General features: G+C 47.1%; 1 protein-coding gene across 12 annotated transcripts in view; it reads left to right on the forward strand.

The window, feature by feature from the left end:
• CELF2 (CUGBP Elav-like family member 2) overlaps positions 1-13,471 on the forward strand; it is a 531,606-nt gene that overhangs the window by 466,290 nt on the left and 51,845 nt on the right. For all 12 annotated transcript variants that reach the window (XM_082449744.1, XM_082449743.1, XM_082449746.1 and 9 more), the window contains 2 exons: positions 1,337-1,495; positions 5,695-5,758. In XM_082449744.1, coding sequence (XP_082305870.1) covers positions 1,337-1,495; positions 5,695-5,758 — 223 coding nt within the window. The remainder of the gene's footprint in view (positions 1-1,336; positions 1,496-5,694; positions 5,759-13,471) is intronic.

Raw genomic sequence — 13,471 nt, forward strand, 5'->3', positions numbered from 1 at the left:
AGCAGGCATGATAGCTTCACGTGTGCATCGCTCCATCCCCAGTAGCTACCCAACGTGATAAGAAAAAAATGCAACTTTGTTTTCTAGGAGAAAGAAAAATAACCCACCGGGAAGGGAAAAGCTCATTTAAATAGGAATATTAAATTTCTGGGAGGAGAAGAGAGAGGTCTGTTATCATGCTGAGTTTCAATAAAAAGTGGGGTTTTTTTTTAATCACTTGGGTAGAATTAACTTCTTTTTATCTCAGCAAAATTTCACAGCTTTAATTGTGATGGAATGTTTAGCAAGCTAAACAGAGAGGGAAGAGAGTTGGTTTCTGCTGAGTATTTGCCAAGTGGCGAATGTTGAAAAGGTGCTTTCGAAAGGAAGTCCTCCTGCCTGAGGTGTCAGGCCCTTACTTTCCCTAATGATTTTCTCCGTATCAGACATGAATTGGTCCTGTTATATAACCCTTGGCCATTTCTCATTCACTACCTCTGCTCCTGCCTTTTAAAGGAAATGAACACAGAAGCTCCTAGAACAGCGAGATTGATTAGGAAAAGAAGCTAAGTAGACATCTCCTCCTGCCATTTGAGATGTATCTCCTTGGTCTAGAATGCTCCTGATATTTTCTTTTTGATTTGTGGTAGCTCCTGGGATTACAGCTAGGGTAGATGTGATACAGAAGGAAGAGAACCCCTTCTGAAAACATGGGGACAGTGACATTGGTCCATGCCTGTGTCCCCTGAAAATCTCCTTCCTTCATCCATGTTCCTAAAATGAAACCCACTTCTCCCGATTATATTACTGGGTCTGTATGATTCCTACAGTTCCAAAGTTCAAAAATGCTTAACTGAACATTGGAAAGAGTGGGAAAAAAAGACATGAACGACAGGCATTTTCATTCCCATTACAGCATTTCGTTCCCCTCCTTTGTCCCCTGCTCACACGTGGAAACAGGCAGACACACCAGGACAAGTCCATCTTTCAGACAAGCGAACCGTGAAGCTTAATTAAAGAACAATGATAGGGTCTCTTGTCTCTGAGGAGGTCCTGGAATGGTCGAAGGAAGACCCATGAAGAGAGAAGGCGAGGCAGTGTAATAATCAGAGCACGAGCACAAATGGCTTCATCGACCACCAGAGCCCCAAAGACACCAGTGACAGGATCTGGAATTTTCTGTTGGTGGTACTATTCAGAGAAGAAGAAGGACCATCAAACCATTTAAAAACGAGGCCAGACCATCCCCTGTGCTCCAGAATAGTTCAGAAAGCTAGGGCCCGAGCTGACTGAGTGTCCTGAGCGGAGTGGACCAGCCTGTAACCCCCTCTCCACTTTCCGCTGTGTCTGACCACAGGGCTGCTCTTCACCGATTGTGGTGAAGTTCGCCGATACTCAGAAGGACAAGGAGCAAAGGCGCCTCCAGCAGCAGCTGGCGCAGCAGATGCAGCAGCTCAACACTGCCACCTGGGGGAACCTGACGGGTCTGGGCGGCCTCACCCCGCAGTACCTGGCGGTAAGTTCTTGGGGGGGCTTGGGTGGGGGGGGGCATGTGGTCCCCAGGAGAGAGGAGCACACCCAGTGGAGCTCTTACAGGCTCCTTGGCCCCTAAGTGCACCCAAAGCTCATCTTCAGGACATTACGAATGCCAGGAAATTCCTGAAGTCAGCGTCGATGAAGAATATTTTTCCGGGTGAAGCTGATTAGCATAGGAACAGGACTCTTCATTCTAGCCGCGTGGAGGCTGAGCAGGGTCCCACAGGGCTGAGTGTCTAACCTGTGTTTCAGCACAAACTCCAGCGTTGGCAGGGGTGCGGCATGCGTGATAGATGATGATTTAACGGCGCTGAGGCAGCCGTCGTTGGCACTCTCACCACCTCCGCGGTCGGTCCGTTCCACATCAGGACCTCAGATGGAACTTTCCTTCACTGGGTCCTCCCAGTGGAGCGATGTCAACTAAATTCAAATGTCTCTTTATCTATTTGAAACCCAAAACTCAGATCCTGTTTCAGGCCAAATAGACCCAATTCTTTAACCATCCCTTACATTTCACTGTTTCTAAACTTTCACCTCCTTGTTTTTTTCTGTCCTGCTGCCTGTTTTACTTTGCCAGTGTCTTTATTAAAATGCCATAATCAGAATGTAAGACAATTCCTCCCAGGAAGATCCAAACAGCATGAGCAGTGACCCCCTATTGTGGACTTTAAAATATCTTAATGTAGCTTGAGAACAATGGAAGGCAGCTCGTACTCCTCTAAGGTTTTATTTATTTTTACTTGAACTACTGCTAAAGCATGCTACTCTACCCCACTTTTCTGCTTTGGAACCTAAATGCTGGACTACACATTTATTAATATAATTTCATAGTGTGCCTTTGGACCTTTTATTCTAGCCTGTGTGTGTGTGTGTGTCCATCCGTCTGTCCTAATTCTGTCCTGACATTTGAACTGTCCCTCTCAGGATTGTATGACCCATTCCGTACTTTGTAGCAGAACCAATACTGTTCTGTAAAACAGTCCTTCCTGTGATCTTGAAAGGTAAGATCACCGTGCTTCTACCAAGTGAGGAAAGGGAGAGGCTTAAAGGAGAAAGGGTGGGGGGGAGGGGGGATAAAGTGGGAGATTGGTATTGACATATACACACTACTATATATAAAACAGATCACTAATAAGGACCTACTGTATAGCACAGGGAACTCTACTCGATACTCTGTAATGGCCTATATGGGGAAAATATCTAAAAAAGAGTGGATATATATATATGTATAACTGAATCACTTTGCCGTACACCTGAAACCAACACAAATTGTAAATCAGCTATACTCCAATAAAAATTAAAAAAAAAAAAAAGAGGTTATGTAACTTTCCCCAAGGTCATGGCACTGGTGGTCAAGCAGGGTTTCAGCCCTCCATGGGTTCCCTCCATCCAGCGGGGCTGCTTCTCCAATGACAGATGTGACTCACATTCCTCTTTTATCCACCCCACCCCAGTGCCTATTGGTGTCTGCCATGTAATTTTTACTCAAGACATGTCTGGATGTCTTGCTGGAGAAGCGTGCCTCTCCTGTCTTCCCCTGAGTTATTAATAAAAGCAGTGACCAAGTTTGCTGTCACCTTCTAGCCATTTCTCCATCTTATCCACAAAGAGATAAGAGATGAGAGATTTCATCACATGTCTTGCTGAAATCTGTATGTGCTCTGCCATATCTTTTTCTTGGTCTGTCGGTCTAGAAACTTTATGAGAAAAAAAAAATGAGTCTAGCTGAACAATCATTTGTTTTTCACAAACGTGTGTTTTTCAGTTGTTCACAGATCATCGGTTTAAGTGGAAGAATTTCTATCAGAGATCGATGTCAAGCTCACCTTTTCGTAGTTTCTAAGAATCCAGCTTCCTGCTCCACCATATCTGAAAACCAAGACACATGTGCCTAACCCTGGTCTTCTGGACCATCTCCCATGCCCCAAGGCTCACAGAAATCTCTGGCACATGTTTCTTTGATCACATCTGAAAATTATTTCTGAATCCTGAAAGAGAATTCATCCCCACCTCATTTATAAAAACATGTTCTTACACGCTCTGAACTATGTTTTCCCCTACCGAGGGCTTCCATTCTTTCTCTGCCAAGTTTGCTCTACCCCTTTCGATCGGAAGCCCATTTCTCTGAAAAGACCCTTGGCCTTTAAGGCATCCCCTGCCTCTGTGTTGAGGGTAGATCTGACTGTGGCTCACCAAAGAGTGGTTGTCAGTGGGAAGAATCCACAGAAGTAGTTTAATGACACTCCAGGTATTGCCACTTATAAAGATTATTAATTCCTCAAAGTATCTCCAAAGCTAATTTAACTTGACTAAACTTTAATTTTTTTAAATATCTAATATAGGAGAGAGTAAGGGCTTGCAACCACAAGAGAATGGGAAACCCCAGAAATCAAACCAAGATAAGGGATTTCTCTCTGTCAGAACGGATAATTCCTAGCTTCTTCCTCTTCCTCATTCTGTGTGTATGTGTGTGTAATATCTAGGTAGTATACTACCCTGAGTCGAGAAGGATGAATGAAAGTTGCAGACATATGTCTGGGAACTGTTCATGTTTGTTTTTGTCTTTTTTTAAAATTTTATTCCTTTTTTGGTTGCATTGGGTCCTTGTTGCTGCGTGCGGGTTTTCTCTAGTTGCAGCGAGCGGGGGCTACTCTTCGTTGCGGTGCGCGGGCTTCTCATTTGCGGTGGCTTCTCGTTGTGGAGCACAGGCTCTAGGTGTGTGGGTTTCAGTAGTTGCAGCACATGGGCTTCAGCAGTTGTGGCACGTGGGCTCAGTAGTTGTGGCCACAGGCTTAGTTGCTCCGCAGCATGTGGGATCTTCCTGGACCAGGGATCAAACCTGTGCCCCCTGCATTGGCAGGCGGATTCTTAACCATTGTGCCACCAGGGAAGGCCCACAGCTGTTCATGTTAATCCCCATAGGGATTACGTTAATCATTGCAACTAAGACTTGAGTCAGCCACCGATATTCCACTCTACTTGGTGCTTTTAAGTCAATTGCTAGATGCCCATTTCTGAGTCACATCCAGTTGTACAGTTTCCTTCTTCTTAAGCTGAGGAGACCTACCATTACCTGGAGGAGTGGCAGTGCTCTCCGTTAGGTTTTGCTGCACTCCAAACAAATTCTGAGAGCTTATTTTTTAAATAGTGAATTCATCTGGTTCCTCCTAAGCTCATAGTACCATAGCAGTTTTTTAATAATAAATTTGGTGAATCTATGCTTTTAGCATCCATGGACTTTTGAGTATAGGAGATAACGCCACACTTGCCCCCAGGTACAAACTGCAGCTGTATTGATCAACCAAAAGGAGAGTATCAATAAGCCTAGTCAAACACTTAGTATAGCGCCTAAGTTAACCTATAATTCAATTGATGTGGACGAATAAAGGAGCTCTTTCGAACAGTAACCACATGCCTTTACCTTGTGGTACCCACCGTTTCTATATGGGGGATTAAATGTATTTTTGGAAGCTCTAGGGACAAAATACAGAGACCTTTTCACAGCTATCTTCATTTCTTTTTTAAAAGATGCTGATATATTTACAATGCATAGCATCAACATACGTAGCACCAGATACTTCTGAGTTTTGACAAGTAGTATGTTGCTCTCTGCCAACGAAGACCATCTTAAAAGGGGTGACATTGTCTTGGTCATGAAGTCATGACGGTGACTCTGTGGCTGCAGATACAGACACCTATGTCTCTAGGTATTACAGTGATCTCTCTGTTAGCCCAAGAGTCAGTGAATCTATACCTCTCTAATGAAGGTTGTAGGACACTGAGCTGTGAAGGAAAGCGGAGGAGACCTAGGGATGGACCACGATTGACAGAGATGAGTTACGGGAACTACTAGGCTCCAGAGAGATAGCATTAGTCACGCCATGTTGGTTCCCATAGATTTAACACCTGGTTGTTAAAAAGAGTAAATTGATGAATTGTTTTAAGGCAGCTACGTTATTGAGTTTCCCCAGTGTCTGTGTTTCTTAATAGAGATTAGACATTAATATGGATTTATAGCCCCAACTCTCGGAACCTTCAGCCCATTAACAGGCAGCAGCAACCAACTATGTAAATGTAAAGGGAACTGGACGTGCCCTCAGTGGACTTGGGAAGTTCCCTTGACAGTACATTTCCAAGCTCCACTTCATTTTGACAGTACCTTTCTCTTTTCTTTTGCAGCTTCTGCAGCAGGCCACCTCCTCCAGCAACCTGGGTGCATTCAGTGGCATTCAGCAAATGGCTGGTAAGTCATGAAGCGAGCCTTGCCTTTTGACCGTGCTGTTGTCTGAATTTGGGATGGGTTCAGAAGCTGGGGAAAAGAAGAACAAAGAGTAACTACCCGTCCTAGTTGCTTTCTGGCTTAGGTGTGAAAATTAGAGTCAGCTGCTCAGAAGTTGATCTTCTAACTCTGGCATCTCCAACAGTTATAAAATGAGAAAATTTGGGGGGCTGAGAATTCCTGCACAGTACCCTCCAGAGTTGTGTTTATTTTTTTTAAAAAATGGGTTTGCTTCCTGGGGGATTTCCAACAAGATTCCTATATCCAGGGCAGCCACCATGATTGACATCCCGCTAAAATTTTAATAATAGGCAGTCAATAAAAATGTTTTGACCTTCATAATGAAAGCCAGGCTTGCAGGCCTATCTCTGATACCGTTTGCAGTCCCTTGATAACCACAGACAATTAACAGGGTGCCTTTTTTTTTTTTTTTTAACTTTAGAACCCCAGTAGACAGAATTGTGCATCCGAATCTTTTATGGGAAAGTAGAATCTTTGTTCTTGAGCAAAATCAAAGTGGGACTGGATTTGAAAGCCGGCTCATGAAGGATTTCTTTTTATTATGAGCTGTGTCAGTAGTAACTGAGGGGCAGTGATTAGTGAAAGGTCAGTCCTGCTGTGTCACCTTCCAGGCTCATATCCTAACCCACACCACGGGGCCGGGGAAGGCAGCCCGCACGATGAATCAGAACACAGGTGCCAGGAACCTGCCGCGAGGAGCAGTGAGGAAGCTTCTTCCTTGCTTGATTCCGAAAAGATAGGGGAGCGCAGGCAAGGAGAACAGATTTTTGGCGTATTAGAATCGAGCACAGTTTGTTTTCATCAAGGACACCCTGAGTCAATGAAATGGACCCAGGATGTGCAGAATAAAAGCCTGATTTCCTAATCTGTCACTATGAAAACTCCATTTTTCTCTTTTTTTTTTTTTCCCCCCTCCCACATGCATATCCTTGTGGGGTTTTTTTTTCCTTGTCTCACTTTGAATGGATCTGGAGACACTTGGAACGAGCACACGCAGATTTCCGCTCCTGTACGTCCGGTTGTTGTCAGCCCAGCCTTGCGTGGTGGCCTCCAGGGTTAATGGTAACTTGTCTGATGGGACATACTCGCCTACAGTAAAAACAGTGCTCAGTTACCCGTGGGGCTTTAAATCTGCTGGTACCCCCAGCTTGTTCTGTTGTAATAACGCTTTAGGATTATTAGGGGAAAAAAAATACGTGTTAAAATAATAAGTAGTGAAATCATTCAGCAGGATGTTGACGACTACCTTTGGGGAAGCTGGCCTTGGAGCTGAGCACCGCCTTGAACAGTTAATTTATTTTTAGTTCTGTGAAGGGGATTGGACAGACAGAACTAAAATATTCAGAGGGTTGTCTACGTTTTAAAAAGAGGAAACCTTCCAGATTGCAAGCTCTGAAAGAAATGCTGAGATTTGTTGCATTTTCCACCAATGCAAGATTTGTTTTTCTTCTAATCGAAGGGACCCACCCAGATCCAGAATTAGAGTCTTTCCTTAGAGGAAGCCTCAGGCTCTCCCGTTCCCACAGTTGAATTATGCAAAGAGGGTCACTGGGTCCTGAGGCTATTGCCAGGCATGTCTTCTCGGGTGGACGGAGCGCCTTGTCACTCTTCATTAGGCCACAGGCGCCCGTGGCTCGCCAGGTCAGGTCAGGATGGTAGCATCCGCATGCCGTGTGCTCGTTTAAAAACGGAGGGTATCTGGGAATCACCTTAGAAGGTGCGTGGGGCAGATGGCTAATTTAAAGGTGGTCTGTAAATGCGCTCGGCTTTCCAAAATACCCCTTTCTCGAACCTTCGGCATTAAATTCAGCACCGAGGCTGCCCAGGCTGTGCATGCGAAGGCCGAGCGGCCCATTTTCCACTGTCACCTCGAGTAGTGAGGACCAAGGACATGGATGTCAGGGTTCTGCCTGCTTGGCCATTTCTATACCAAGTACCCTTCATTCCTGTGGAAAATCAGATATCATCATCCCAACTGATGGAAGCATCGTGGTTTGGGGTATTTTTTTCAACCAAGTGCTCTTGGCCCCCTGCTCTGTCATCTTCTCCCAAGAGTACGGCTTAACTTTTGTCACCTTCAGCCACCTAAACCAGTCTCAGAAAGTGGGTGGATCATAGAGGCCCCTTCTTGGAGGATGTTTCCCCAGCGCACCGACGTGTTGGGGGGGGCCCTCTTCCGCGTTCCCCTAAAAACCCTCTCTTCCTTCCCCTCCCCCCTCACCTCTGAATCACTGATGCTCCAAGAAGGCGTGGCCTCAGCCCTCACTCCTCTCAGTGGCACTTGTGACTGTTTTTGCGTGGACAAGTAAGTAAACTTATAATTCGGCAGGTGCAAATTTATGTGTTGGATACAGTCCCAATGAAGCTTAAGTGAAATACCTGGTTTTTTAATTAAGAAATTTGACTTTAGCCCGACGTCTAAGCCACAGACCATTCCATAACCTAACGACTGTATCTTCATGAATGAGTTGTCAAAGATTTGGGATCAGTGAGTTGGTACAACGTCATACGTGTTACACAGCGCGTGGTACTGACATACACGGTGGAAGCAACATGAAGGAGCCTGAGAGGTGGTTCATCCCAAAGCACCCCTGGGCTTACGATGCTTGTAACTTGAGTGAGATTGTGGCAGAGTGAGAGCGGGCACCTCCGCAATTCAGATGCCGCGTTCATGTCCTCCAGGGCCGGAGAATAAACGCCACGTGGAAAATTCGAGTACTGCAGCTGAGAGCACCATCACCAAAGAGTGAAACATCATTTCGGAAAACAATGATACCGTGTTGTGAACAGCTCTCAGAACAGAATGGTCTGTCCTTCAGGAAATTGAGGTGTCTCCCTAGAGTCTAAAATGTCTCATTTGAATGAGTAAACATTTTCTGTTTGAGAAGAAAATAAAAGAAAGCTGGAAAAAAACAGAAGAACGAAAAAAAAAAAATTAGGAGACAAGTTCCTAAGTACTTACATCAATAAAATTGAATAAGACATCAACTATACTTCTTTTTTCAAAAAAAAAAAAAAAAACTTACCATTTTCCTTTCAAATTGAAAATAACTTCAGACGTGTTTTACGATTTTATAAAAGGGAACCTTTACTAAATCTGAAATTTAAAAAGCAGAAAATAGATTAGGATAAAATTTTTATAAGCTGACTGCTTTTATGTGCATCCTTCAGTCGATTGATTTTACTTTCCCTCTCATAACTTCTGATAAAAATGTGTCCATTTCTCACTCAACTGTGGTATTTGTTCCATGAATTTCTGAAATCTCAGAAACATGGGGTCTGTGTTCAGGCCAAGAGTCTAGATTTTTCCTGAAGAAGAAGGAATTAAGGGGAAAGTGGCTTTCCGGTTTTTCACTTCTTTATAACAACTATCATCTCAAAAAAGCATCGTGTTAGAAAAACAAGGGTAGTATTGCACAAGTTTGTTTTTCACAGAGCTTCTTGAAATAATCATGGGGTTTATCCTCACAGCACAGCCAAGGACAAAACCACTACTTGTTACTACGTAACAGTTGGGAACACTGAAGTACAAAAAGGTCAAATAAGTTCTGTGAGCCCAAGGACCAGGAAATGGTATTATATGGATTAGGATACAGAATTCCCAAATATCATAAAGCTTTATGAGATAGGGACCATTAGCATCCCATTTTACAGGTGGGGCAACTGAGGCAGAGAGAAGTTAATTAACAAACTTGCCCAGAGTCACTAAGCTAATAAATGGCAGATCCACATTACAAACTGGCCTGATCCAAACCCCGAGCTCCCTTTGGCCCCCGAGATGGTCACACAGCGCTCCGTGTCTCCACAAATCCAGGTGTGTTCTGTCAACATGAGCCTCCCTCGGTGACTGGTCTGCACGAACGGTTGAAGAGGCCAAATAACAAACAACTCTGAGCCATCGACAAACAATGCAGGAGAACCGCAAAACTGCTCAAAAAGCAGCACTTCAGAGTCAGCCACAGGAAGACCTCCTCCTTTCAGTCTGGACAACATTCCAAATTTATTAAGAGGGGATTGTTTTTTGTTAGGGGAAATATTTTTCAAGGGTGAGGGGTTGTTTGTAAGAGATTACAGAGATTAAGAAGCGATGGCCAAAGAAGAGGATCTTGTGATAAACAAGGGAAAACTGCTTCCCTTGACTTACGATATTCAGGAAAGCTGGTAGTAATTCGCTTCCAGAATATCTGGCCTAAGTTTCCAAAGTCACAGTGAAATCGTAGAGGGCAAATATTTTCCCGAAACAACAACATAGCAACTACCATACCTGTTGGAGATCCCCTCCCAGCAAAGGCGGGCTTGGAATGTCTGTGACGAGTGGAGAAGAGGGAAGACTTCGGCAAAAACTGTGCATTGGAGGCTGAGACCCTCACGTCAGGGACACACTTGGGGGGGTGTGCAAACTGGACCCACGAAGGCCCTAAGTTCTTCCCACAGCCAAGCACCCTCCGAAACCCCCACTTCCTGCGAAAGTGCTAACAGGCCTTCTGAGAATGTTCCATTACCACCCATCTGTCACTTTTTAACAAACCTGATTGGCAAGCGCTTGTAACAACTGACATCTGTTCTCGCTTATTGAAATGCAGATTTATGGTAATTGCCCCGAACAATAAGACACAGAATTACCTAAGGTGAACATTAAATTAAATTTTCATGCTCTTCTCCTTATAAATAATTTTTTTTTTAATCTTAAGTTTCAAGTAGGCATAATGTGCATCTGTTTGGTACATAATTTCTTCGTTTGGAGAAGGGTTTTCTTTTCCCGAGTAATGAGTGAAAAGTTGAAGCCCTGTATGCCCCCAATTTTTTTTTTTTTTTTTAGCCCTCTTGATCTCGGCACACTGTCGGATTTCCTAAAACTTATTTAAATGTTTTGCATTTCTCGTCACCCAGATTGTTACCCCTGGTTTGACGAGTGCCCATCCGAGCAGCGTGCTTTGTGAGGTTAAATGGGGGGTGGTTTTTCTTCTCAGAGAAGAGCTATTTGCCAAAGCAGACGAGCATCACACACCCACACAACCCCCACGCCTCCCGTCCGGTGCCCTTTCAGGATCCTCGCGTGGGAGGAGCCGCGATGAGATGGGCTGGGGGTGGAAAACCAGAGGCGCTGTGAAAGGAACTGAGGAGGAGGACAGGACAGGCTGTGCTCACAGCAGAAACAGACGGAGAAACAACCAGAAATGTGAATTCAAAGTCAGCAGAAGCAGACGCCCCCTTTTAGACAGCCTGGGGGGCCCAGGACGGGCCGGGCCCTGCTGGGTAACTCTGCCCGTCCAGGGGCTGAGTCTGCAGCAGCTGGAGGTCTGGAGAGACGGTGCTGCTGGGAACCCGGAAAGTCTGGTGCAGTGAGGAGGTAGAGGATGAAACTCGGGGTGTGTCCGCACGAAGCTTCCGAGCTGCTTTCCCAGCGTGGGACAGACGCCTTTCCCAGCAGCAGCGTGGCCCCCAAGCCCCTTCCCTAAACGGGAGGGGAGGCGAGGGGAGGGGACATCGGGGGCGGGAAGAGCCAAAACACCCGTCACCGAGGGCGTGCGCTGCTGTCGGTGAAGAGTCCAGAGATTCTGCCCCGCGAAAGCTGCCCAAGATCTCACGGAACCCCACATGTACCCCGTGATGTGCCGACGTTAGCAGTGCTCACAAGGCCCGGGGTGGTGCAGGGGTGTCCCTCCTGGGAGGGTTTCTTTCTGGGGGATGGACTAGAGAATGGGCCTCGGGCCTCCACCTGGCCGGACAGAAGGACACCGTGCAGGGAACAGGTGCCTCTGGGGCCCCATGGCCCACGTCCAGGCGCAGCGAGGCCCGCGGGTGGTGGGCAGGAGCACCTGCCGAGCCCCACGTTCGTGCTGCCCCCAGTTTCCTAGCTCCAGCCTCATGGGACCTGCCCTGCTGCCAGCCACCAGCTCACACGTTCTTGCAGAATCTCTGGTTGGTCTTGTTTTCTTTCCTTGGCTTGACTGTGTATACATCTTGGTCCTGAGGGGGAGAAAGAGCCATCTTCTTTCATCCTTTTTCTGCATTCTCTGCGCCATCACTCCCGAGCTCTGATCTCTTCTCGATTCCTCTTGTCGCCACCACCAACCCCAGGCCTCTCGTTCGATGGTTTTCTACCAGGACTCACATCCATCACTTTTAGGCTATCTAGAGGCATTGGAAGTCCTCCAGCTTCTTAGGACCTGCTACCAAAAAAGTGCATGCATCATACACATGCTTTTTCATAAAACTTCAGGGAGCTCAGAGACCCCCCCCCCCCATATCTCATCAGGGGAGCTCCAGTGAGGAGCCCGAGTTAAGTGACAAGCAGGAGGCAAGCCGCCACGTGACCCGCTCAGGGTTCAGAAGAGGGTGCGGCCCACCGTTCCCCGAGGATGCGTGGGCCGAGGTCTGTAATGTCTGGATTCTGAGCATGGAGGGGAGAGGAAATGAGAGTAGGAAACTGAAGGGTTGATTGAGTTCGAGACAAGATCTAGTGCCTGGTTAGCTGGTTTCTTAGCTGCTGACGCAGATCACAGGTTCATTTCCAGGCCCTCTGGGGCTCAGGTGCCCGGAAGCCAAGCAGGGGCACCATTGTACACACGTCCTTGGACCCTGGGCTCCTGCTAACCAGGACCCACGCACGCGCATGCCGGGCGGCGTCTCTCACCCACAGCTGTTCTCTGCTGAGATTCCATCAGGAGGAGCAGGGCCACGGTGGGCAAGTGTTCGGAGCCAGTGGACATTTACATCTGATGTCCCGGCCCCTTTCCTGTGAAGCCCTGTGTTCGTCACCCCTTCCCTCCTCTCACTGCCTCCCCATCCCCCCCCCACACTTCCCAGGTGGGAACCAGGAGGGACAGAGGCACAGGCGTGGGGAGGCTCGGGGGCAGGGAGGGACCGAGAACCAGCCTTCTGTCCCCAGGGCTCTGACCCCCCACGTTCTCTGTGGCACGTAGGACAGCAAGAGTGCCAACATCACGTGGGTTTGTTACAGATACTAACTGAGCGTGATTAGCGTGTCCGGCACATGCTTTGTCTTTGGTACCATTATCCTCATTACTGGGGGGTAATACTGTTGTGATTATCCAGCTGATAGAGTCCGCTCTGCCCTGGGAGTTGTTCTTTAGCTTCAAGTGTACGAAGCATTTACTCTCTTTACCCTCGAGGTCCATTCAGTTTTACACCTACTTCACAGCCAAGAAATGCAAGAGGCAGACGGTTCATGTGCTCAAGGCCAGGGAGGCTGGCAGAGGGGAGGCCGAGCCCGATTGGAGCCCAGATGTCCTGGAGGCGGAGCCCGTGCTGCCTCCAGTGAACGGGGTCCTTGTCACTGTTGTCACCAGCAGGGAGAGCTGTGCCTTCCAGGCCCGAGGAACACAGGACAGGTTGAAGGGAGGAATGTCGGGGTCAGGGCTGGGAACAGGACTGCACCCAGAAAAGTGAGGAGGAGAGGAAGGGGGGCCTCCCGGAGCCAGCAAGGAGGACCACAAAGGGACAGGCTAGGAGGACGGCCCGGCCTCCTCGGCTCCGCGCCACCCGGCACTTCCCTGTCCTCTTCTCATCCCTGTCAAACCAAAGACGCCAGAGGGAGGGGATATGGGAACATATGTATATGTACAGCTGATTCACTTTGTTATAAAGCAGAAACTAACACACCACTGCCCAGCAATTATACTCCAATAAAGA

Source organism: Balaenoptera physalus (assembly GCF_965194825.1).
Source record: "Balaenoptera physalus genome assembly, chromosome: 2".
In the NCBI taxonomy this organism is placed as follows: domain Eukaryota; kingdom Metazoa; phylum Chordata; class Mammalia; order Artiodactyla; family Balaenopteridae; genus Balaenoptera; species Balaenoptera physalus.